The 27,187-nt window shown below is 44.6% G+C and overlaps 1 protein-coding gene across 1 annotated transcript in view; it reads right to left on the reverse strand.

The window, feature by feature from the left end:
• Positions 1-2,809: 2,809 nt before the first annotated feature.
• The window catches only part of LOC101158923 (multiple epidermal growth factor-like domains protein 10), a 53,993-nt gene continuing 29,615 nt past the window's right edge, over positions 2,810-27,187 (reverse strand). The window contains exons 10-21 of the mRNA XM_023950931.1: positions 20,111-20,257; positions 19,484-19,618; positions 13,610-13,738; positions 12,896-13,024; positions 10,821-10,949; positions 10,625-10,753; positions 7,909-8,142; positions 7,554-7,684; positions 6,035-6,104; positions 5,365-5,418; positions 4,812-5,024; positions 2,810-3,552 (exon numbers count right to left, since the gene is read on the reverse strand). Of these exons, the coding sequence (XP_023806699.1) occupies positions 3,377-3,552; positions 4,812-5,024; positions 5,365-5,418; positions 6,035-6,104; positions 7,554-7,684; positions 7,909-8,142; positions 10,625-10,753; positions 10,821-10,949; positions 12,896-13,024; positions 13,610-13,738; positions 19,484-19,618; positions 20,111-20,257 (1,676 nt within the window). The 3' untranslated portion in view covers positions 2,810-3,376. The remainder of the gene's footprint in view (positions 3,553-4,811; positions 5,025-5,364; positions 5,419-6,034; positions 6,105-7,553; positions 7,685-7,908; positions 8,143-10,624; positions 10,754-10,820; positions 10,950-12,895; positions 13,025-13,609; positions 13,739-19,483; positions 19,619-20,110; positions 20,258-27,187) is intronic.

The raw sequence follows: 27,187 nt of genomic DNA on the forward strand, positions 1-27,187 counted from the left end.
CATTTGCTATGCTAACTGTATGAACATTATGTTTGGTCAATGAGCTAATTTAGTATCTAATGAGATATTTTCAAGTACTTTGGCATTTAGCTAAGAGTTTAGAAATATGCTAGCTGTTTTGACATTGTTCCAGTTTTCTATGCTATTTTGGCATTTATGCTAGCTTGTTTGGCTGCTTCAGGAATTTCTTTAATCATTTACATTTTAGCACTTAGACTTATCTTTAAGCTAATTGCTCTAGCATGTTAAGCAAACATTTTCAGCTATTGATGAAACATTTTGGCTTACGCAAACTTAACTTCTTTAAATATGTAGCGTTAACAAAATGGCTTTAGCATTTTCTGCCATCAGCTTCAGAACGTTTAGCTATGAACTTCAGTATCTTCCGTGGCTACATTCACCTTCCAGCCCCACACTTACATTATCACAGGTAATGCTGTATATCCAGTTGGTACTGTCCAAACATGTCCAGGTACAGATTTTCCAGTGTGCACCTGCGTGCTTGATTGTCCAACAAGTAGATTTACTCAATTCTGTTGCCTAAACATGAACCAAAAGCCATATCTGTGACACTTTATTAACAAATTCATTGTTTATACTTGAATTTAGAGAAATTAATAATTGGCCAAAAGGCGAAATAAAGAAATTCAAAGACCTTTTTTCTCACTGAGAGCTTTTATGAACACATAATAAAGTCCAGAACGTCCCTCTGGTGATTCTAGGCAGAAATGATCAGTTTCTGAAATGTAGGAAAGATAAAGACTTAAGGAGCATTTAAAACAAAGCAGGTCATGAGATCTTTCTGCTGTTTTGAAGGTTTGCTCTAATATTTCTAATCTGCAGAGGAACAGCGGCCAACCTTAGATTGGAGGATTGAGGATCAGTTCAGCGTTGAAGTGGCCGTGGGCAAGACACTGAACCCCACATTGACCCTGGTGGTCATGGGTTGGCACCGGTGTGGCTAAGCAGAACGGCACTACCCCTGATGTGGGCCGTGTAACCAAGCAGACTGCGCCGTGGGCGGAGCAATTATGGAGACGTGGAGTTTAGACAAAATTACCAAGTTTTAAATTGATCTCTCACTGAAATAATAAAAAAGCCAACACTGATGTACAAATCAAAAGACCAATTATCAGTTCTTTCTTTTGTTTTAGTCGTATACTTTTATTTCTGTAGGTCTATTGACTTCAAAGAAGAATGAAAGCTGACACTATCAAACTGCACAGGTCATGAAGTCTTTCCATTTATTTATTTAAGGTTTCTCCTCAAACACTTCAGAATGTATCTGCTGGGTCACAGTAGAAGATAAAAAAATGAAAAAGGAAATAAACATTTGTTATTGCTGTTTCCTTCAACTTAAAGACTTGCTTTTCAAAGTATCTAAAAGAAGCTGTTAAGCAATTTGAACTCTTTACTGTCCACTTCTGTAACGTGAAAAGACAGCTGACAGAAGAATCCAATTAGTGGTTGATGAAATGTGTCGTCTTACTGGAACAGCATGTCAGTCAAACATGGAAGTCATTTTCCTCCACAGTTTGTCTCTGCACTCCGGGGTTTCTGATCACGCTGGACATTCAGTGATGCTTCTGATTGAAATGTGTCTCTGCATTAAAGTAATGGTTTTATTTTATGTCATAAACAAAACTTTTGTTTTGAAATCAGGCAGATTTTGACATCATAACTGGTCTGAAATTAATTCAAACTTTAATCAGAAAAAGTATTTTAGGGGACGTTTGTATGGAGTGATATCTATGCCTCCACTTTGCACACACAACCTTCTAAATTGCAAATGAAAATATTTATTTTTACTTTCAAAACCTTTTCTTTTTTTTGCTTTTAAAGACATTTTTCAAAAATAGTTTTTGCCTTAAAAACTTTTTTTTTAATATCCAAAAAATATTTTTACGTTTGCAACACTAATGTTTTCACGTGCGTTGTGTCTCATCTCGCTTTTTCCCATCTTTGATTTTCCCAAGTTTCAGTTTATTGTGACAAGCTGCCATCAAACAGCTGCTGATTGGTCCAGATTCTAACCAATCAGGTGTCTCTGTCTCATATTGACCGTGCTTGGAGGCAGGCACGGACTTTGGACTTTGTGTCGGTTGTGTTTGAAAATGAATTTGAAAGCCACTATTTAATGTTTTCATTTGCAACTTAGAAAGTTTGGTGTTTGACGTGGAGGCAGAAACATTCCTTCATACGTTTGCTGTCTAAAAGCATTGAGAGGAAAGAACCAAAAATGGGGTGGAGGGGGCTAGTATTTAAAAATGGAACCATCTTTGGCATGCAACAATCAGACTTCATACGACTAAAGAGAATACAATCTTACAACATTTTCCCTACAGAACATACAAAAAGACTTTTCTGGAAGGAGAAAGTACAGACTGTGTAAAAATACAAACAGATGTGTAAAAACAGATCAAAAGAATCCTCTGAAAGTGGGTGCTGCATCATCTGCTCAGAGGATTGTCAAGAATTTGAAATCCTTGCTGCTCTGATCCTCTGACAGAAACGTATGTTTTTACCAATCTTTAAATACACATTTGTGAATCTCCAGACCAATATACACAAAACGAAGGCGAGGATTTGGTCTTCATACTTCCATGGATCCAGCTTCAGAACCGCTCTGTCCCTTCTGAGTGTTGGGTTTAGGTGGGTTCACCTGTTCTTAGCTGACAGCAGTGGTACCCGGTGTGTTCTTCTGCTGCTGTAGTCCATCTGCCTCCAGGTTGGACGTGTTGTTCTTTCAGAGATGCTCTTCTGCAGACCTCGGTTGGAACCAGTGGTTCTTTGAGTTCCTGTTGTCTTTCCATCAGCTGGAACCAGTCTGACCTCTGACCTCTGGTGTCAACAAGACATTTCTGACCACAGAACTGCTGCTCACTGGATATTTTCTCTTTTTCTGACCATCTTCTGTAAACTTTATCTGACATTAATCCGATGAACGTGGTATGTGGTTGTGTGGCCCTGACTGGAAACCTGCCTGGGGTGTCCTGCCCTCACCCAGCAGTTGCTGGGATAGGCAGGCCAGTGACCCAAAAGGGATCCAGCTAATTCTGAAGATGGGTGGATTACTACAACATATATAAATAAAACAAATGGATGTCATATCTGTGATTCTTTTGTCCAGAAAAGCTGTAAAATGGGTCCAAAGTTTTTCTGATTCTTGGGTTCCAAGTTTTGCAATGAAACTCAAATGTTTTGTGCTCACTGGCATAAAAACAGATACAGTCACACACACGTGTCCTTGCATGTGCACACGTGTGCGCACATCCATCCACACACAAGATCAAGACTAGAATTGTCCCCAAAACACACATCCTGAACAGATTCACAGATCCCGCCGTTGTTTCGGCTGAGCCGGACTCGGGCAGGTTTAGAGCAGTGAGCTGGTGGGACTGCCGGGCAGAGGGGGGGTATAGCTGTGGGAAGGGCTGGGGCGCACAGGAAGCAGGTCGTAGTGACTTGGGATGTGGCTGTTCCTGGGCAGGTCGTACGGGTTGTGAGGGTATCCGGGAGGTCCGGCAGCCTGCACCAGACTGACGGTGGGCTCTGGGGAGAGACGGCACAAACGGTCACAGGTCTCAAACTCTGGAGGATCAGCACCCTGATGGACCAAAGACCCGGCCCAGAATGGACGGAAAAACATGAGCTTGAAATGTTAATGTTGGAATCATTGGACAAAGGCAAAGCTGCTGTGTTACCATGGAGCACAGAGGTCTCCAGTTTTAGGGGTTTGGGTGAAATTTGGTTTCATCTTCAACTGCTTTTGATTAGCAATCTGGTTTTAAAATGAATGCATTGGCTCTCTGTGCAATTCAGGGTTAATTTAAAGATATTTTGAATGGCTAATGAATGTTTTCATCGTCTAGGACAGGGCTCTGCAACCTTCAACTCTTACAGAGCCATTCAGGTCGACTTCTCACAGAACATCATTGCCCCTTACCTGCCCTTCTACTGTTAGTGGATGTGTTGAATAAAGTTTGAGTTACTTTACTCTTCCTTGTGTATGTTTACTAAGTACCTCTTTTTCTCTTTACAGTTATTCTTGAAACAAACACCTTTCCATCTTCCTACAGTCCAAAGGGCCTCACACGGCTCTGGAGCCTCAGGTTGCAGACCTTCTTATGTGAATGATCTTCTTTTAAAGGTATGAGCCCTGGCAGACCCTGGAGTCCTGCTGTGAGAACCAAAACTGAAGCTGAACCACATGGTCCTGGAGGAACGGCCTGCCGGAGAGCCTCAGGGCCACAAAGACCACATAGAGATTTAGGAAGGGGCTCAAGACCCAGCTGTTTGAGATGACTTATAGATGATCTTGTCTGCTTATTATTCTAACTTTTTTATCATTTATTTTATTTTGCATCTAGTTAAATACATTTCATGTATTTCTTTTTTCATAGTTTTATCATTTCCTGATAAAGACCCGTCATGCCAGGGCTCCTGACCGGCTCTGTGGTTGTCGCTGCAGTGTTTGCCCTTCCTGGGGCAGCTGGGGCCAATGCCACAACCTGTTGGCTGTGGAGTGGACCCCTGGCTGTTCCAGTCTGGGTGATCAAGGTTTCTGTGGCTGAGTGGGATCCTGGTTTACTGTCACCTCATAGGAAAGACTTAAGTTTCTTTTATAGTTACAGTCCTGCTTCGAGGCCTGCAATAATTGGGTGTGGGGTGATGGGTCATTTATCTACATGGATGGGTATGTTTCTACAGACTTTCTGCTGCTCAAGCATGAGAAATGTACCCTTTAACCAGCAGCTGTCTGTAAGCCCAGAAAAAGTCAGAGGTGGAATCACGGTGGTGGTCAGACGTACCCACGTCGTACACGTTCTTGGCGGGCATGTTGGTGTTGGTGCTGATGATGGCAGCTGAATAACAGTGAGCCCTGTGCAGTTGGTGAACTGGTGTCTTCATCTCCACATAGCTGCTCTCCAAGTGTTTGCACTGGGCGGGGGGGTCATTGATGGTGGCATATGGGTTCTCGCTGTTTAGAGAGCATGTGCTGGACAACGTGGCCTTCATGTAGTCTGCAGAGAGAAGCATCACACGGTGAACGGATGAACTCTGCAGAACTCACTGTTTGAGAGAAATTCCTGTCAGGAGAAACGGGGCGTCCACAGAAGGAAAGGACAACATGAACAATAACAGTCCAGAGCATCCAGAGGCGGGAAAAGCCCCCTGCTATCATGCAGCAGAGATTGTCCTGAAGGAGCTTTGGGTTCTGAGCAGGAGGAAGAAAACATGGAGAGGATTGGGTCAGACCTGCACACACATCTGTGAGCACAGGCAGGAAACAGTTCAGCCCCCAGACCCGCTGAGCTACCACCACAGAACACAGAGGTGTGACTTCAGGGCACCCGCATGTACCTCTGTAGCATGGCTCCACGTGGTAGCTGAAGCGCCTGTCGATGCAGCAAACGCCTGCACCCCCACCCAAAAAAGATGAAAATGCACAGAAAACAAGCAGTTATTGGGATTTCACTGTAAACTCAGAGTTAGTAGGAATCAGAAAAGATCTTCTGCTGATCAGGTTTTATGCACCAACTTTCTACAGACTTACAGCCAACACTTCAGACTGATGTTTTTCTGCAGGTCTACGCTGATTGGACGGTTTGTTCAATAGAAATTTTTTGTTCGATTTTTTTTTAATTGTCCTGTCCAACAGCTGAGCTAATAGAGATGAGAGGAAGGACAGATTTTACTAACAGGGGGTCTTGCATCTTCTGAGGTGTATATTTGTATAAACCCCTTTGTATTTGAAGTTAAACTTTATTAGTTAATTAATTGTGTTGGTATAGGTTTCCCTTTGGACCGGACGGAAAACAGAACAGAGAAGGAGAGAGTGGGATGCTAGAGGGCATGCTAGAGATGGGGCGTAGTCCCATCTCTAGCATGCCAACTGCCCCTATGGGTGGGTACAGACAGTCAGCAGGTGATAAATGGTCAAACTTGTACGGTCCACGCAGGTGACCAGCCTGAAATATCAAGGTCATAGACCATGGGACTCAGACTTTAGAGAGGTGGACAAAAGACTGACCCGGCTCACTGAAGTTGCAGTAGGCCCCCCACTCTGGAGCACTGTTCCTGTGTCCCTTCTTTGAGGTAGTCTGGAAAATACAGGTGTTAAGTGTGTAAGGAAACCCATCCATCCGTCCATCCATCTGTCCATCCATCTGTCCGTCCATCTGTCCGTCCATCTGTCCGTCCATCCATCCATCCACCCATCTTTCTATCCATCCATCCGTTCGTCCATCCATCCATCCGTCCGTCTGTCCATCCATCCACCCATCTTTCTATCCATCCATCCATCCATCCATCCGTCCGTCTGTCCATCCATCCATCCATCCATCCATCCATCCATCCATCCATCCATCCATCCATCTATCCATCCATCCATTTTCTAAACCTGCTGTATCCCAGAGCCTAACCGGGCTACTGTTGGATGAAGGCGGGGAACATCCTGGACAAGTTGCTAATCTGTCACAGGGTCACACACTTACAGTCAAACCTAGGGACAACTTAGAGTAATCAATCAACCTATAAAGCTTGTTTTTGGACTGTTAGAAGAAGGCCGGAGTACCTGGAGAAAACCCACACATGCACACGGAGAACATGCCAACTTCACACAGAAGGGTTCCTGCCAGGATTTCAGCCAGGGCCTTCTCACTGTTGGGACAGGGTGCTGACCACTTCCCCACAGCACAATCTCGGTTTCACATCAATCTCACATAACACTAGAGAGTTTTAGTAGCTCGCTCTTTGAAAAAGTGTAATTTGGTTGGAAAGTGTGTTAACACAGTGACACGGTTGCTTAGTGCTTCCAGTTCTGTCTATTGCTTTGAATTGTATTCAGAACAAATGTGGGGGTAGAGGGCTTAAATCAAATCTTTTGGTGGTAGGGTCTCCAATGGCAGGCAGGTTTAAGGGGATGAGCCAGATAAATAGAGGTTCAGAACCCCTTTATAAGAAGAAACTAGAAAGATTCAATCCCGTCGCCTGGATTGGCGTCACCGAGGCCCCAATCTGGAGCAAGGCCTGGGGTTGGAAGTTGCTGGTGAGCTCCTGGTGGCCGAGGCTCTTCCCATGGGCCCTGGTTGGGTCCAGATCCGATTCCTCTGTGGCCCCACCACCTACAGTAGAGCTAAAAGGGGGCATTCGCAATGTGTTTTGGGCGAAAGTCGAAGGCTGGTGCCTCTGCGGCCTGACCACGGTCCTTCCCTCTAAGAAGGAAGGAGCCTGAGCTTGGGCAGGAGGTTGAGAGGTACCAGCTAGATATAGCCGAAGTCACCTCCATGCACAGCCTGGGCTCTGAAACACTGTCCCTAAAGAGGAGTTGGACTCCTCCATTCTGCTCATGGGGAGAGGCGGCAGGCCAATGTGGGCTTACTCATGAGCCCCCAGCTCAGCTGCTAACTGTGGGAGTTCACCCCAATGGATGAGAGGGTCGTGTTACTTTGCCTCTGGGGGGCAGTGGTCTCTGATTTGGTTTCAGCCTCTGGCTGAAGCATCTGTAAACCAAACCAGCTAGGTTCTGAGTCTGCAGACCTTGGACATACCTTTTTCTCAGGTTTGGTGTTGTGCATGCACTTTCCCACAGTGCGGTAGCTTGGGTTGGAAAAGCAGCCAGCAGCAGAGGCGTTGCTGGGGGAGGACTCTGCAGAGGAAAGCAGACCTGCACACTGCAGCCCTGCTGCCAGCATGCAACATCAACACATGCTCTGACATCTGGAGCATGACACTGAAATGTGTTCACACACTCTGCACTTGATTAAAAAAAAACAGAAGGCTCGCCGTTCCTCTGGGTACATCTGAGCTGGGTTGATCAGCTGAGCGTAACACTATGATTCCATCTATAACCTGCAATGCTGTGAAAGAAGGGGGCAGAGGTCAGGTGAGGCGGCAGCGTCTTACCTGACAGGGAGTAGTCTGTGGAACTGATGTGCAGGGCGGGGGTATAAGCCACATTTGGTACATGCTGGCCCTTCTCTTGTTGTCGGTAGCGGAACCACAGCACCAGAGAAAGCATGGCCACGATGAGCAGAAGCAGGAAGATGATGCCCATGACAGTGCCTGCTGAGTGCCGCTCCGACGCCAGCGACGGGCTGATCTTGGTGTAGGGGTTCAGCTCCTCCATTACCAGAGACGCTGTTGAAGCACACAACGGTTCGGATGTCTGTAAGTACTTCCTCAAACTGCAGACTGATGCAGCAGATCTAAAATCTAAATCTCTCTTAGATCTAAAAGCTAGGGATGGGTAGATGAAGCCTCGTGAAGCGTCTTGGCCCATTGTCCAAACTGTACTGATACTGTTGATGCTTTGTCACTCAACACTCTCCTGCTGGACAGAAAACGTCAGTGCAGGCAACAAAGTAAAGAAACTCCTCTGATATCCTTCTTAAACTTAATCTAAACCAAATATTTGTCTTTGTCGTTCCTCATTCTAACATCTAACCCTAACCCCCTCTTTATAATGCCCCAGCACTGAGGAGGGGCTTTGAATTTGACAGTTCTGCTGAACAAATGCCAGTCATGTTCAAAGTAAAATAGTTTTCAAAATAAAAGATAGCTGAGACTCATAAAAAAACTAACTAAAACCTGCCAAATTGACGCAAAACCCACCCAAAGCAAACCTTCTCCACAAAATCAAAACCACCCAACTGGGTGGAAAACCCCAGAATCTGGCAACACTGCTGGTAGTTGCCAGACTCTGTGACACACCCACACAGTGGAGTATTGGTCACTCTTCCTGCAGCGATACGCACACCGACACAGCCGGATCCATCTCTAGCATTTTTATATGTTTGACATGTTAAGTTAATTGAAATGCTGAGTTGAAATGTTGATTTCTTTTTTTTTTCTATCATTATGTTCATCTTTATCAAACAACCACTCTGCCACAGCAAACAGAGAAGCAAAGCAAAGTGGATGAGAGATGGAGTTGATTCCATGTCCATTGGAAAGACCCATTGAGTCGTGCAGCAGCTGGAAGAGACCAAAGGACTGTACACACATAGTTACTTTCAAAATAAAATACACCAAATGTCAATTAAGATTCTCCAGCTGCAGCAGCTTTAACAGAATTAAAAATGCAAGACAGTCAAACAGGATATTTTCCATAGTTATGACCATCATTCTTTTTCTACGTTATGTTATTTTTAAGCCGACTTAACAAAAAAAACGAATATCTTAACTGAAGCAAATAACTAAGTTAGATCAAAGTATAAAGTTTCTCTTTCCAACATCCATATGTGGTCTTATCACCCTCTCATGGTGGAAAAAGTATTATCTGAACTTCTTCATCCACTAAATCATCTTCAAATGGACACGCCATGCTGCTTCACCTCTCTGAAAACAAACTAACCTTCAACTAAACCTGCTCCAGACCAGGTTATGTTCAGAGCATGAGTTGCTATGGCAACTTGACATATCCTGAAACATACCTCCATTTCTGGAACCAAAAGCTGAGGTTATCAACTTCCTTAGCCTCAAACTTACCGTGGGAGCTAGCAGAACCTGCTTCCTGGAACACCCCGTTAGTGTTTGTCATTGATTTCCAATGACTTTCATTTACAGGTGAGAAACAGATTTCAGTTAGGGTGGGGTTGTTTGTCATTTTGGCCTTGGTTCACCCTGAAGCCCTTTTGCTTCACCTTTTACATTATTGTTTATTGTTTATCAACTTGTAAATAAATTTATTATGTTTTTATGGAGACAATTCTTTTGGTGTTTTGTTATTATTTAAGAAGGGTTTATGTAATGCCCCTCTAGGTACCCCTAAAGCAAAGAAGGGGCGTGACAATCTGGTTAAATAAATCCATCAATTGCTACATCCCTAAATTCTGACCTTCAAGGACTTTGCCTCCAAACAGCAAGTAGACCCTGATGTGCAGCAGAAGATCAGAATTTGAGCTTTAATTGAACCTAACAACAAACCTTTGACCTTCATATTGCTCAGTTATGATGTGTGCATTCAGGAGAAGTTATAAAGCACCTGTTGGAATGTTAGCAATGGTACCAAAAAACATTTTACTCATCATTGTACTCATTTAAGAATCTAAACATAAATAATACAACTTTTTTTCTATGAAGCCAAAGAGCCAGAATAGAGGGAGAAAAAAAGATCCACATGTGGCTCCAGAGCTTCAGGTTACAGACCGCTGGCCTAATGAGTCCAAACCTTTGGATGAAACCCAAACATGTGATGCAGCAGTCAGCATTTCTGTGCTGTTGCTGCTCAAACCTCAAAGCAGCGTTCCATGGCTGAACTCTGCAGGTTACAGCAGTAAAAACACACCCAGGACTGTGTCATCTGTTCCTCCAACACTCTTACAGTTACGAGTGGCTTCACTGATTCAGGTCGATTCAGGTCGCTTTTGGGCGTTCATGAGAAGCCTGCTTCTGTTCTCGTTCACTTCCCAGGCTTTGTCAGACATTTGTCTGTCTAATTAACTTTCTAATTAAATAATCTAATTAATCAAAACATGGAACTTGATCAAAGAAAATGTGAGTAATCTGTTCTTCCAGGTTTTCGGCTTTGTCCTGTTGGGGACTCTGATCGTTACTCTTTCTTCTTTTCAGAAGTGTGTTGTGAAAGGTGATCTTACAGGATGGAAAAGGGAGATCTCACCCTGGTCACAGCGGATCCCTTTGAAGCCCAGGCTGCAGTAGCAGGTTCCCGTCACGTAGTCGCAGGTGGCGTTGTTCATGCACTCACACAGCTGCTGGCAGCCATAGCCGAAGGTCCCTGCTGGACACTCTGCAGGAAACACAGAGGACGTGTGAGTGCTCACAGCCAAAGGGATGCCGCCATGTTGAGCACTTACTGAGCTCGCAGTTGTCCCCCATGAAGCCGGTCCTGCAGGAGCACCGGCCCGTCACGTGGTCGCAGTCCGCCCCGTTCTGGCAGCGGCAGACCTCGGCACATTCAGAGCCGTAGAAGCCCGTTGGACAGCCTGCATGAAAACATCCATCTGTCAGCACTTCCATCCATCTTCAGAACTCACTGGATCCCTGTTAGGGTCTCAGGGTAGCTGGAGCCCGTCCTAGCTACTGTTGGGGGAAGGCGGGGTCACCAGCCTGTTACAGGTCACACACTCAGCCTCACACCTGGAGTCCCCAATGAACCTATGAAGTATTTGGACTGAAACTGGAGAAAACCCACGCACGAAGCAGGAGAACACACACAGAAAGAACCTGCCGGGATTCAAACCAGGACCTTCCCACTGTGAGGGGAGAGTGCTAACCACTATGCCAATGTGCAGTCCGTCAGCAGCGCCACCTTGAGACAAAAGGTGCAGAACGGCTGTTTGGGGGTCAGATAGCCCAGTGTAAAAGACCCATTTTAGTTGTTTTCTTATTATTGTTCAACAGTTCCTTTGATTCAAGATGCCCTTAATTTCAAAAGAAGTATATTGAAGATGTAAAAGAAAATGACAAAAAGGTGTTAATGTTTGTAAAGTGTATTTTGTTTTGAAGACTTTTATTGTGAAGGTTCCACTTACTTCCGCTTTTTCTGTGAAGTGTGTCAGTTAAACAGAAACAAAAAAACGGTTAACAGCTGATGCTACAGCAACAAAGGAAACAGACAAAAAAGGACGGACGGATAACTGTGTAAAGCAGTAATTTGTTTTTGGCATCTAGCTGGAAGGCGAACAGGTATGATTTTGGTTATGTTTACTGTACACATTTTGTGATTTTTTTCCATTTGTTTTGTGTAAAATAACAAAATATGTTTCTGTTTGAAGTTATCCAACAATCTAACGCTACTAGCTGAGGTAAAGAATGATTATATATCAAAAAGGAATTATTGTAAGTTTGTGTTTATGCTTTTCTTCAGCTCTTACGGTGTGACTATGACTGTGGAGTAAATAAATGGGTTGGAATACCCCGTCATAGTCCATCAGTTACTATCATTGAGTCCATCGTCTGAATCAAGTCCGGCTGGAATGCTACACCCATCACTACAGAAAGGATCAGTTCTTCTAAATGATGTTGTTGTACCAAAAGACGGGAGGAAACCATCAGAGGAGATGCAGAAGAAACCTTTAGACAGGGACTCAAAGTTAGGTTCCTGCTCTGCTTCCCCATTTGTGGAAGTGATCTTTGGCAAGGCACTGAACTCCACAATGCTGGACTGGACTGGTGATGAATGTCTGAAGCACTTGGGCCCTTGCAAGATGGTGGGCAGTGCTAAAGGCATTCTGTACCCCTGGTTATCTAGATCCGGTATGTGTTACTAAGAAGAAGCTGGAAAGGCCGATTTGGTTCAAAACCACCATTCAAAGCAAAGCTTGAACTCCCAAATGAACCAGTTGTAACGTTGAAGTTGGCAGGTTTGGTGCAGCGACAGATTAGCTTTGCTGTCAAAGCCCATTGTCTTTGCTAGCTCTGCTGCTCTGTCCTTCTGTCCTTGGTTCTGAGGCTCAGTATTCCGTCACGGAGTTCTCTGTAGTTTAACTGTCTGAACACTAGATGGAGCTGTTGTCATAAGGGAGGACAGAAAAAGGAAGACTGTCCATGAAAGTGCTGCTGGTTTTCACAGCACATTATTTTACTATAAGGCCACTAAATGTTCAGAAAATAAAGATTTTCTGGATGTTTTTTTACCTTGATGTCAGAATTTACTAAAAAATAATTCTTATTCATGTGTTGTTTAAAAGCAGGCTGAATTAAACTACAACTACAAATACAAGTTTACATACATGTTGACTAAATGTGCTAATTTTATATGTAAAATCTATATGTAAATTGAAAATTTAAATCAAACTAAAACTGACATTTCTGGAAAATACGTGTATGTACGTGCGTATAGGACTGTCTACATATTCATGTGTGTGAGAGTATTGTGAGTGCAGTGTGTCAGCGTGTTTGTGTATGTGTGTGCATGTATGTGTCGTACGCTGTGTGCAGTAGAGTCCTGTCCATCCAGAACTGCAGTTGCACTCTCCGTCCACAGGATGGCAGTAAGCTCCATTGTGGCAGTTGCATGTGTGGATGCAGTCCAGGCCCCAAGACCCCAGAGGACACACTGCAGAGAAACACACAAAGACATGGTCAGACAGCTGCAAATAAACCTCTAACATGGGAAAAGTGCTGGAAGAGTCTGCACTGGTGTTTGTGACACTAAAAAAGGCACAACTGCAAACATATTTGTGTCTAGAGGAAAGGACTGTTCTGCTCTTGTAGTTCCAGGAAGTCCCCAATGGATAAAATTACACTGAGAGGCAGTATTTTTAGACATGCATGCAGCTATAATAAATCCTTCTTGTTTCATCTCAAACTGTTTGACGTAGTAAGAGTTTATGAAATAGATCTTGATGCAAAGAACAAAAGACACTGCAGTGTGTGGAGGTGTGTGTGTGCATGTGTGTGTGTGTGTGTGTGTGTGTGTGTTTGGATGGATGTGCGTGCGTGTGTGTGTGTGTGAATGTGTGTGCGTGCGTGTGTGTGTGTGTGTGGCTGGGTGTGTGTGTGTGTGTGAATGTGTGTGCGTGCGTGTGTGTGTGAATGTGTGTGTGTGTGTGGGTGTGTGTGTGTGCGTGTGTGTGTGAATGTGTGTGTGTGTGTGGGTGTGTGTGTGTGCAGTGAGGAAGCAGAGAGTTTTGACACTCACTCGTGGAGCAGTTGTGTCCCGCCCACCCCGGGTGACACTGACAGGAGCCGTCGATGGGGTTGCAGGTGCTGTTGTTGCTGCATGAGCAGGTCTCTCCACACTTTCTGCCATACTTTCCACTGGGACACACTGTGGATTCAAGCACACAAACTCAAAAGCTTTCAGGCAACAAAAGCTTCAAGTCTTCATCTGAAACCTAAAACTGGAACATGACAGCAAAAATGCATGGATGTACCTGAATAAGGGACATTTTTAAGGGTTTTTAAACTACAGACACCGTTTCAGGGTGGTGGGCAGAAGGCCTCTAAGTGGGATAGAAAAGTGAAATGAAAGAAGCCTTTTTCAGCTCTGACTGACACGTGTGCCACAGAAACCACGCTGAACGCCTCAGGCACGTTCTCCATGAAGTCCAGCCGGGTTCCAGCTTTTAGTTCATCTTTCCAAAGATTTTTGAGAACAGCTGGAGGAAAGGAGAGGAAGGCATCACCGACTAGTTACCAGAACAGACTTTGCTTTGGAAGCAGAGTCAGAAAGTTCTGGAGCATAAAGACCTCAAGGACTTCAGATCAACGGCTGACGGCAAAGACAAGTCAGAAATGTGAGGAAGAGTCTGAAACACGTCTACTGGTGAGAGCACAAACACATACAAGGTTCCAGACTGGAAGCAAAGATGCTGAACTGGAAGATCTGTGTTTTAAAGATTGGAGTCGTCCAAAAGAAACTGCAAGACTCCAGAGGAATCTTTTCCAAAAAAAAAGACAAATGAGAAATGTCCTTCTGAACCCCCTCCCTGTATTTCTGTAAGGAGGTGTAACTCTGGGTCTTTTTGGTCTCAGTGAAACAAATGGGACAGTGGGAGGACGGCCTCTGGGGTCAACGCCACCATCTCACATGACATACAAGAAGGTCTGCAGATCTCATCCAAGCAGTTTCTGCTCACAACAACAAAAAAATGTCATTTTTGACCAAAAAAAGACAGAAAATGCATTAAGAAAAGCTTAGTCGCAAACAAAAACAACTTTCAGAACTTTACCAAAGTTTCTAATCTGACATTTTTAAACTGAAAACAAAATGTACAAACATTTTTGGTGTATAATGCCAAACATTTCATAAAAACAGTGTTAATTATTAGACTTTTTATTGTATTTTTAAGTAATTTACGAATGCAGTAATTAAAGGTTCCATAGGTGTAACAGCATGTAAAAATACTTCACTGTATTAGGATTTTTGAAGGTACTTTAGTAGAAAAATGATAGTAAAGATTTGATTTGAAACATATTGAATGTAATGTGGATGTTCCCATAAACACAGACTGGACTGAAAATCTGTCCAATGAAAAAACAGATTTCTGCTCCCATTTTTTTTTAACTTGTCCTGTCCAACAGCTGGGCAGGCAGATGAGAGCTGAGGGCCTCTTGTGTTGGACATATTTTACTTTAACAAGAGGGGTTATTAATCTTCAGACAAACCAAAGGTATGACTGAATAAACCCCTTTTGGAATCGAGGCCAGACTTTATTCATTTTAATTATTTTTGAAATTCTTTTGGACCGGACGTCCAAGCTGCTATGTTGAGTTCTGTACTTAGTCAATGGAATTTTCCTAAATCTGTAGGTCGTTGATGATGAACTTTTAGAGATGTTGTGAATTTTTTTCTTATACATGTGGCTCCAGGAAAATCAAACCTATGAGTCAAGAACCAATAAGATTGTATATTTTCAATAACTAACCTAAAGGAGCTGCAGAACATTCAAACAAGCATAACTTCTCAGTGCTGAAGGCTGCAGTTACCCTCATTGACAGTGACTTTTTCTTTTAAAGCACGTAACACAGATACTGTGACAGACCTAAACTAATATGCTCTGGTGTTTTTGAATTGCAGAAACAAACATTTATGTGTCTTTTTTTAAAATAAAACAGATCTGATCCAAATTTCTCTTTTCAGATGTAAGTCAAATGTCCATTTCATTTGGAAATCAAGTTTCTTGAGGCTGGAGGAAGAGTGGAGGGGAACCAAATTCCCATTTCTCTGACTGTGTGTGAAGTGTTCCCTCATCTGTGGTTTGGAGTGTTTGTTATTCTGATGTTCTGTGTTTGTTGAATGAAGTCCTCCAGCAGGAAATTCCTAGAGTCTGGTGTGATATAATATTGTAATTCTCTGAAAGTGTTAGGTTTTCATTTCAACCATAAGTCATAATAACCAAAATTACAAAAAGATAAGGCTTAAAATACTGTTCAATAAATGTGTAATGATTCTTTTTATAATAAGACAAAAAACAGACAAAAGCATGAAACGGCCTAATGTTCTGTGATATTTTCAGATGTCCCTGTGGTTTTATTTTTGTGTTTATCTGGATGTCATTTTGCATTTTCTCACTGCGAGCTGTGTCCAGGTCGTCTGCATATATATATATATATATATATATATATATATATATATATATATATATATATATATATATATATATATATATATATATATATATATATATATATAAAACGCCCCTCTCACCCTCCGCGGGTGGTTTCTCCTCCAAGCTGGGGTCCTCTACCAGAGGCCTGGGAGCTTGAGGGTCCTGCAGTATCTTAGCTGTTCCTGTTCTTTTCTGGACTGAGAGGTCTGAGGTCTTTCCAGGTATCTGTTGTAGCCACTCCTCCAGCTTGGGGGTTACTGCCCCCAGTGCTCCAATTACCACAGGCACCACTGTCACCTTCACTTTCCAGGCTTTTTCCAGTTCTTCTCTGAGTCCCTGGTATTTCTCCAGTTTCTCAAGTTCCTTCTTCCTGATGTTCCCATCGCTTGTGCCACATCCACCACAACGGCTTTCGTCTGTTCTTTATCCACCACTACAATGACTGGTTGGTTCCCCATTACCATCCTATCAGTCTGGATCTGGAAGTCCCACAGGATCTTTGCCCTCTCATTCTCTACCACCTTCAGGGGTGTTTCCCATTTTGACCTTGGGGTTTCCAGTTCATATTCTGCACACATGTTCCTGTATATTATTCCAGCCACTTGATTGTGGCGCTCCATGTATGCTTTACCTGCCAGCATCTTACACCCTGCAGTTATGTGCTGGATTGTTTCAGGCGCTTCTTTGCACAGCCTACACCTTGGGTCTTGTCTGGTGTGGTAGATCTGAGCTTCTATCGCTCTGGTGCTCAGGGCCTGTTCCTGGGCTGCCAGGATGAGCGCTTCGGTGCTGTCCTGTAGGCCAGCCCTTTCTAGCCATTGGTAGGACTTCTTGATATCAGCCACTTCAGTTATGGTCCGGTGGTACATCCCATGCAGGGGTTTGTCCTCCCATGAGGATCCGTCCTCCAGCACTGTATCCTCTGCTCTCCATTGCCTGAGACATTCACTGAGCACACTGTCAGTTGGGGCCTTGAGCTTGATGTACTCATGGATCTTGGATGTTTCATCCTGGACAGTGGCTTCTACGCTCACTAGTCCTCTGCCTCCTTCCTTGCGGCTAGCATACAGTCTCAGGGTGCTGGATTTGGGATGGAACCCTCCATGCATGGTGAGAATCTTTCGTGTTTTAACATCCATGGTGTGTATCTCTTCCTTTGGCCATCTTATTATTCCTGCAGGGTATCTGATAACTGGCAGTGCGTAGCTGTTTATTGCCCGGGTCTTATTTTTGCCATTGAGCTGGCTTCTTAGGACTTGCCTTACTCGTTGGAGGTATTTAGCTGTTGCAGCTTTCCTTGTTGCCTGCTCCAGGTTGCCATTTGCCTGTGGAATTCCAAGGTACTTGTAACTGTCCTCGATGTCTGCTATTGTTCCTTCTGGGAGTGAGACCCCTCCTGTGTGGACTACCTTGCCTCTCTTTGTCACCATCCGGCTGCATTTCTCGAGCCCGAATGACATCCCAATGTCAGTACTGTAGATCCTGGTGGTGTGGATCAGGGAGTCAATGTCACGCTCGCTCTTAGCATATAGCTTGATGTCATCCATGTAGAGGAGGTGACTGATGTTGGCCCCATTTCTGAGTATATATATATATATATATATATATATATATATATATATATATATATATATATATATATATATATATATATATATATATATATATATATATATATATATATATATATATATATCGTTTGCAGCATTCAGTCACATTGTGCTTTCAAAAAAGCAACAAAAATCCAGCTCCAGGTTTTTGTTTTCTGTCATTTTTCACAACATCTGAAACATTATAAGGATGCTAATTGTCATGAGGCGTTTTCTGCGTGTCTTTTGCGAGCTTTTGTTTCAAAGAAAGGTCACTTCATCGTCCAATTTCAACCCATTTGTTAGGATGTTGATTTGGGGAGAACAATGTCTGACAGGAAACTGAAGGTTTACAAATGTATTGGTTCTTGTAGAAAGGACTCTGCTCCATATTTATGGACACCAACATCCACTCTGACACAATCACGACAACAAACACTTCTGTTGGAAGGGTTTACTGACACCGGCAGAAAAGACAGATCAGAAGAACTGAGTAACACGTCTGTCATGAATTTATTTCCTCTTTTATGCTGATGACAGTCAACTTTATTTGCCTCTAAAATTACATTATTCTCCATGATTATAGATTTGTTTAAATAGTACAATTGTGTGTAACCCTTGTGCTATCCTAGGTACTTTACCATTGGGAGTAGGGTCATCTAGACCCACTAGACAGTTGGGTCATCTAGACCCACTAGACAGTGCTCTGAACCTTTTTTCTTCAATGATTTGTGATCTTCACTGGTGTCCATGGATTACATGAAATCTTTCCACCTTTATCCACCTTTGTCATGGTGGGGAGAACACCTCAATGGAAGGGGGGGGGGGTCATCTAAGATAGCACAGGGGTTAAATCTGCAATCTCCTGTCGATTTGGAGACAAATATTATAACCTGACTGTGAAATGTAAAGGAATTTAGTGTATATAGAAAAAAACTGACAAGCTCCTCTCTTTCCATTTATAAAAAGTTCCCTCTGGCTTTTGTCTCCGTAAAAGTGTTTCATTTTTTGATGACTGACCTTTTTTCTGTTGATGTTATGATATTTCATTTCATTTCAGTTGGGTTTTGTAACTCAGTCAGGAAAGCTCTCTTAAATCATGACGTAGAAAAAAGTGACGTGGAAAAGATGTCACGGAGAAACGTCTCCATTTAAAGGCTAATTCCCAATTGTTGGCCTGTTTCAGTCACACGTTTTGTATGAATCCCATAAGAAGCCAGAAAAACATCAGAAATGCTCCACATATATTCCACTATCGATATCCCACATCATTCTATTTTGAAGGAAAAATGGCTCTGGGCTCTAATGGGTTAAGAGGAATGATAAAATGTTTCTGCACCAAGAAAAAAAATCAAGAGGTGAAAATACGTCTGTTTTTTAAATGCAGGGGAAGATCCAGAAAATGGAGTTTGGACTACAGAAGGCTCAGACTCTTCACAGCCACGATCCCATTCAGCCATGCACACACACATGCACCATGACGGCCAGACACTGGCGCCAATCCATGACCACCAGGAGGGTTTTGTCTAAGGACACTGACACATGGACGAGCTACTGAACCACCGATAAGATGTCGACCGCTCCCCCCCTGCACCACAGCTGTGTTAAAAATGGTCATTCTTTTTAACAATGGCTGTTTTACTAACTGCAACAGCGTGTAATGTACATATAATACAAATAAAAACCAAACAATTCCTTTTTTGCACAGACACGGTCTTGACCAGTCCTCCTACAGCAACGGCCACAGACTGAGTTCATGCAGACTCTCCTGTTTGGCTGTTTTCACTCATCAGATCAAACTTTTGTCGTCTGACCTGAACAAAGAAACTGCTAACCAGAGAGTTTATGACTTTTGGAGCGGGCGGCGCTGACCTTGGTTGCAGAGGGAGCCGAAGTATCCGGACAGGCATTGGCAGCGTCCGCTGACGTGGTGGCACACGCCTTCGCCGTGGACACACGGAGGGCAGGACTGGCTGCAGGCGGGGCCAAAAAAGCCGGGAGAGCAGACTGTGGAGTGGACACACATGCAGGAGTGAAAAAGGCTCACTGGTCCTCCACACACTGAAAGGCTTGTGTTAATGCAGAAACAGGAAGTTGGCTGAATGAGCTTTGTTCGCCCCCCAGCAGGGGTAAAGCATCTTCCCACAGCGTTTAATTAGCTTTAATTGATGGAACAGAAAGTGGTGAGGAGACCTGTGCCTCCTTTGCTGCACAGCACTTCCCTCATTAAGATAATCGCTTGATTTGTGAGCGGAGGGGCTCTGAATCCATCTGCCTGAGCGGCGGTGTGACCGCCATGCTCAGTCGCCAGCATGAGGCCTTCCACCAGGATCAGGTGGGTTCATATTAGAACCCAACAGTCTGCGGCTGCTTTTCTGCCATGATCGTTTTTCTAGGACGTGTTTTCTCCCAGCAGCCCTTCCACAAAGCTCTGACAGAATTCTACTGGACATTTCTTCAGTATGTGAGTGTGCGTGCATGCTTGAAGTGTTTATTTACCTCGCCTGCAGGTGGCGCCGCGGTATCCTGGTGCGCACACACAGGCGCCGTCTTCTGGCGAGCAGGTGCCTCCGTTCTGGCAGGAGCAGCTGTATGAGCAGTCAGGCCCCCACCGTCCCTCCTCACACACACTGTCACAGTGCACACCTCCACAAACACAGAGACATCCCAGAGTTAGAGAGGAGCTCACACTGAGGAGGAGGAAGATTTGAAGAAGCTTTGATTTGGTTTTTGATCCGGCTCAGCTCTAATCTGTGCACAGATGTAGAAGGTCCAGATTCTGAGCTTTGCGTGTCAATGCCAGTCTGCTTCCTCAGCAGCTGTGCAGGTGAACTCCTTCATCATCATGGATCCTGATCAGTCTCTCACAGACTGAACCGTTTCTGTTCATCTTCACCTCTGAGACTCATGACCTCATGACCTCATGACCTCGTCACAGGGGTCTGGTGTTCAGAGCAGCGGCAGCCTGAAGCTCAGTCTAGAAGACCTTTCTCAATCATCTTCTTCAGTTTCTGTGCCGGTTCTTCACAGCATCCAGAGCTCATTAGAACAGACGGCTGATGGTTGACTGATGTCTATCATGGTGAGGCAGAGTGTTCTGCTGTATGCTACGCAGGATGCCCCCCCACCACACACACACACTCACACACGCACACACAAAAGGACAGCACAGAAGAAGCACAACATCGCAGCAGGAATCAGCAGCTCATCTGAAGGACGCCGTTGGAGACAAAGTCCCTTTCTGACCACAGAGGAGAGGAGAAAAACTCTGTCCTCTACATGGTCTGCAGGCCGGCCCCCTGCACCGTCTCTCAACAGAGGGGTCCAAAGGGTCTGAGACATTTCCTGTCCCCCAAGTCCATCCAGTTTGACATTCATGTCCACCACCACTGACAGTAACGCTGCCTGATTGAAGTTAGAATAAGCCTTCTGCATTTTGTGGATGAAATGGTGTTTAAAGGCAAAGATGCAGATCTTCATGACTTTTGGGTCTTTCATCCTTTCTCAAAGTGTCTGGTTCTTTCATCAGTCTTGCATGCAGATACGTGTTTGTCTGTGTGTGTTTGTCTGTGTGTGTGTGTGTCTGTGTGTTTTTGTCCTGGTCCACACAGAAGCTGGCTTAAAGAATAGATCAGAGCTCTGCTGCTCACAGGGGACAGTCTGGAGACGCCGGCGCCCAGGAGATTCACGTTACATTAAGTAACACAAAGCAACACAAACACACACATTCCTAATCTGATATGAGTGCACAGACACAGACACACAGTAGGAAGGGCTCTGCCTCCCCCTCAGAGCAGCGGCCTGGCTTTGTGCCGCTCATTAGAAACCTTCTTTGACTTAAAATATGAAAGAATATTAGAGTGGGATGACGGCGGCTATTAGAACTCCATTAATAACTCCATGGAAGCCACAAAGTGGGTGAAAATCAGGAGCTCTGGTCATTAAGATCTGAAGTTCAAATAATGAGCAGACAGAGGTGGAGGATGAGGAGGGTGAGGATGTGAAGCCAAGGAGGAAAACATGAAGCACTATCAAGCATCGTTTGATAGATAGACTTTAATAATCCCGAAGGAAATTTTAAGTGGCCAGCTGCCCATTCTTAAAAGCACAATCATTCCTAAAACAGATAAAAACACAATAAATAGATAAAAATATAAAAGGATAAAAAGAATAAAAGCAAGTATGAACAATTCCTAAAAAAATGTCAAGTTTCCCAGAAATTCAGCTTAATCAAAATCAGAAGCAAGAATAAAAGCTCTCAACACAGAGTGTTGTGCAGTCTGATGGCTCGAGGGACAAAGGACTTTCTAAGTCTGACGGTGGTGCAGCGTTGTGATAAAAGTCTGCTGCTGAAGCTGCTCTTCCTCTCACTGAAGGCCTCATGCAGAGGGTGTGTCACATTATCCATAATTGCCTGAAGTCTGGACAGTGTCCGTTGTTCTGCCACCTCCTCCACTGTGGCCAGCTTCAGTCCCACAACAGAGCTAGCCCTCCTGATGATCTTGTTAAGTCTGGTCAGGTTTCTCTTGCTTGTGCCACACCAGCACATAGAGCTGTGACAGTGTCGAATTTTTCGCGGTGATGAACCACCAGGGGGCGCGGTGTCGCGGTTAACCGCAGCCCCCCCCCCCCCCCCCCCCCCAAAAAAAAAAAAAAAACACAAAATCCCCCGGCGGCCGCATCGGAAATAAATACAGTTAAAACGTACTATTCTTTGTTAACAATGACAACAAATGACAACAACCAACAACTACATATCTAACTTGTGAACTAACTATAGGTGTTGTAGATTGACTGTGTGTGAGCGCGGAGCGTCTTGTGTAGTTATAGTAGGAAGGTGCGCACACGTGTGTTGGGGGTGCGTGTTGATTCTTTTGCAGCGGACCGCTCTGGAGCTGCACGCAAGTTTCACCAGTGCTCTCTGGTACAGACATCTTCTCAGAATATTATTTATTGCCCAGTAATAAACAGACTGCAGACACTTTGTCACCTTTCCGGTAGCCGTGAAGCCTGACACCCATGGAGAAGGCGGGGCAGGAGGCTCCGCCTTTGTTTATACAGACACGTATCGTAACGTTACGCTGCAAAAAATAGTTCCCAAACAAAACATGTAGTGATTTTCATGGAAATCTAACAGTGCGCGTTCATGTTTGGTGTTACGGATTGAAGGAGGACAGTTACCCCCCCCCCCCAACACAAAATCCTCCGTTGGGCGGCCGTGTCGCGCACTTAGGAACGCACGCAGCTTGTAATGGAAATGAATACAATGGAAATTTATAATTAGAAAGCAGTAAATTTGTCGTATTTCCTCACGAGACGGAAACTTCTGTTGTAGAATAAGGATGTGTGCTTCTGAAAGCGCGCGCCTGTTTGTGTAAACGGAGCCGCGTGCCACGTGCAGCGCGAAGGCAGACACTGAGAGCACGAGCGGTGGGAGAAAAGGAGACAACAGTCTGAAAGAAAGAAAGTCTGAACACTAGCAGAAAAAGGAAATTATCACCAAAGATGAACGTGTTTATTATAGTTCCAAACACGCACCATATGCAAAACGTAAAGAAAAAAAAAAAAATAGTGCGTAAAAAAAGTGCGGTGATGCGGTCATCACCGCGGTGATGCGGTCATCACCGCGGTGATGCGGTCATCACCGCGGTGATGCGGTCATCACCGCGGTGATGCGGTCATCACCGCGGTGATGACCTCATGATGATTATGCGTCTCATGTACAGAGCGATTATGTCATCAGCCTCAGCATGCCTCAGCATGATTATGTCGTCTCGTGTACAGAGCGAACAACATCCGGGAAAGAACTGTGCCTTGAGGTACTCCCACACTGCTGCAGAGTGTTCTTGAACGGCTGGCCCCCATCCTGACAAACTGGGGTCTGTTCATGAGGTAGTCCATGATCCAGGATATTAAGTATGGCTCCACTGACATACTCCTAAGTTTTTCCTGCAGGATTGGGGGTTGGATTGTGTCAAATGCACTGGAGAAATCAAAAAACAACATTCTCACTGCACACCCCCCTTCATCAAGGTAAGACAACGTGCGGTGGAGGAGACACAGAACGGCATCCTCCACTCCCACCTTCTCCCGATACGCAAACTGCAATGGATCCTGGGCATGTTGCACCTGGGGCTTCAGCATCTGCAGCACTAACCTCTCCATGGTTTTCATTATGTGAGAGGTCAGTGCAATTGGTCTGTAGTCTTTATTGTCCCTCGGCTGCTTGACCTTGGGCAGAGGAACGATGCATGAGGTCTTCCAGAGTGTCGGTATTTTACCTAGGCGCAGGCTCAGGTTAAAGAGATGCTGGAGAGGACCTCCCAGCTCATCTGCGCATGTCTTCAGGAGCCTGGGGGACAACCCATCTGGGCCTGCTGCTTTCCTGGTCTTCAGTTTCTTCAGCTCTCTTCTTACCTGATGTTCAGTAAGTGAGGTGTAATGAGGGAGAGCTGATTCCACCAGTGCAGGTTCATTTGTAGGATGAGGAGGGAATAGTGGGGCACAGGATGAGGTAGGTGTGGGTTGTGCGGATGAATTAAACCTGTTAAAATGATCATTTAGATCATTGGTTCGCTCCACACTGTCTCCTCCAGATGCAGCCCCTTTTTTACACCCTGTGATTGTTTTCATTCCATCCCACACTTCTTTTATGTTGTTTGCTCTCAGTTTCCCCTCTATCTTAGCTTTGTAGTTTTCTGTAGAGCTTCTCAGACAGCACCTCAACTCAGATTGCACAGCTTTTGTCTTTTCCAGATTATTTTCTTTGTAGGCTCTCTTTGTCCTGTTGAGGACCTCCTTCGTCACTCTGGTGATCCAAGGCTTGTTGTTAGCATAACAGCGCACTGCCTTTGTGGGCATCACAATATCCAAACACAAATGGATATAGTCTGTCAGACACTGTGACGCCTGCTGGATGTCCTCACCGTGGTGGTCCAGTAGCACGCTCCAGTCTCACAGTCTCTAAGCTCCTCCTCCGCCTCTGGTGTCCACCTCCTTACTATTCTGGTTGATGGAGGCTCTCTCTTCACCAGGGGTGTGTACCTGGGTTGTAGAGCGATCAGTATGTGATCTGATTTGCCGAGAGGGGGAAGGGGCGTGGCTTTGTATGCCTCCTCGATGTTGGCATAGAGTAGGTCGATTGTGTTGTTTCCGCGTGTAGCACAATCCACGTATTGACACATGGATGGCACTGATGAGTCCAGAGTGATGTGATTAAAGTCCCTTGAAATCACCACGACTGCCTGGGGATGTCAGGATTGGAGGTCCGTTACTGCCGTGACCACAGTCTCCAGCGCCGTCTCCACGTGCGCTCCTGGTGGGATGTAAACACAGAGGGCCAGGACATGCGTAAACTCCCGGGGTAGGTAATAAGGCCGGATGCTAACAGCTAGCAGCTCACAATCTTTGGAGCAGATTGTTGTCCTTACTGTGAAGTGTCTGTGGTTGCACCACCTATTGTTTATGTACAATATGAGGCCACCACCTTTGCTCTTGCCACACGCTGCAGTGTTTCTGTCCGCACGCACCGTGGAGAAGCCGGGTAAATCCACAGTGTAGTCTGGTATGTTTGCTGTTAGCCAAGTCTCCGTTAGCATGATTAAGCAGCTCTCCCGGTAGGTTTGTTGGCTCCTCACCAGTGCAAAGAGTTCATCAGACTTGTTGGACAGTGAATTTACGTTCCCCATGATCACTGATGGAATCGGAGGCTTGTATTTCCGCTGACGTTCCCATTTGGCTTTAGCTCTCGCTTTTAGTTTTGTTCCGGCACAGGTGCCCCTGTACCGCTTTTTTTACTTCAGGAGGAATGTTACGTTTCAATCCAGCACCGTTCTTCTTTAGAGCCAGAAGTTCAGTTCGTGAATAGACCAGTCTCTGGAGGTTAATGTCATTATTTACGTACTTCTTGCGCCCGTTGCATTCATTCCATACATTCCATTCAGCAGCTGACCGGCTGCCACGCTCCTGCGTCGGCGCCATCGCCATTGTAATCATCATGTGATCATTAAGGCTAAAAAGTTCCTGCAGTGGCAGCAGAACTAACGCCAAACACAAAGGTGGGGTTCTTTTTCCCTCATAGTTCAGTTTTTAACAACAGCAAACAGACAAACTGGTTTTCCATGTTCACTCCAGAAAAATCCTCAAACAAATAAAAGGAAACAAAGACGGATGTTTGTGCTTCAAGCCTTTGTGGAAATAGTCTGTTCCACCATGAAGGCATGTCAGGATTGATGTATTTTGGGTTCAGTTCTTCTTTTTTCCTCCGAGGAACCTGACATGCAAATGTAAACATGTTAACCCGCTCAGTCCGTGTCAATGTTGTTGTTTCTCGTGGTTCTGTTCATGTCAATGAGGTTCAGTTCCTTGGTCTTGTAGTAAATGTCAGGTCTTTTTTATGTAGTTTATCATTTACAGTGGAAGGAAGGAAACAGTATTTGATGCCCTAATAACCATTAAGGGTTGTGGTTCACACAGACCAGTTACCTCTAAAGTACTCGGGTTCGTCTGCGATGCCTGCCTGTTGCGTTGCGGGAGATTCTGTTTCATGATGTGCCCCCCTTATGGGGCAGTGGTGTAACGGTTTCAGTTCATTTGTGTTTTGTTGCTGGACTTCCTGTTTTATTTTGTAGTATTTCCTGTTTCATTGTTGTTTTGAGTTTTACCTTGACCCATTCAGTCCTGAGTGTTTCCACCTGTGTCTTGTTGCCTTGTATGTATTTAAGTCCTGTCTTTCCCTTCCTCCTGTGCTGGTCCATAGTTTGTAATTGTCTCGCTCCCCCGTTTTCAGAGTTTTTCGAGTCTCGAGTTTTGCCTGCCTGTTGCAGTGGTTTTGTTTTGTAGTTTCCAGTTTTGTTATTAAACCTCCATTCCCTGCATCCTCCTGCCTCCTCTCCTCTCTGCGCCTGGGTACCTCCCATTCCCCCCGTAACAAGTGGCTTGTCCTGCCACCCCTGTGTCGATCAGTTCATCCCAAACTCAAGCAATCAGCCCCCCCCCCCCACCCCAGTACTTCTAAAACGTATGAGTCAGTGAGGACATTTTGTGTCATAAATAATGTTGTGGTTTTGTCCTTTCAATAGTGTTTCTGCTGCATTAAAATGTGTTATCACACGGACATGTCACCTTAGATATAAAATACATTTTTGAAAAATTTTAATTTGGAAGTACACTGGACGTTTTTATTTTGAAACTCAGATCTGTTTCCCATTTCCCCAGCCTTTTGCCACGACACTGACCCATCAATGGACTGGAAGTAGCTAGCATAGCGGTGCAGAGGGACGGATGTCAGACGCAGACATGACGGAGACGATGCTAACATTCACACGGATTCCACCTGTTTGAACCAATCACCTGTAGAAGAGACACCTGTCTGAACTAATCACCTGTAAAAGAGACACCTGTCTGAACTAATCACCTGTAGAAGAGACACCTGTCTGAACTAATCACCTGTAGAAGAGACACCTGTCTGAACTAATCCCCTGTAGAAGAGACACCTGTCTGAACTAATCACCTGTAAAAGAGACACCTGTTTGAACCAATCACCTGTAGAAGAGACACCTGTCTGAACTAATCACC

Source organism: Oryzias latipes, chromosome 3, assembly GCF_002234675.1.
Source record: "Oryzias latipes chromosome 3, ASM223467v1".
Taxonomy (NCBI): domain Eukaryota; kingdom Metazoa; phylum Chordata; class Actinopteri; order Beloniformes; family Adrianichthyidae; genus Oryzias; species Oryzias latipes.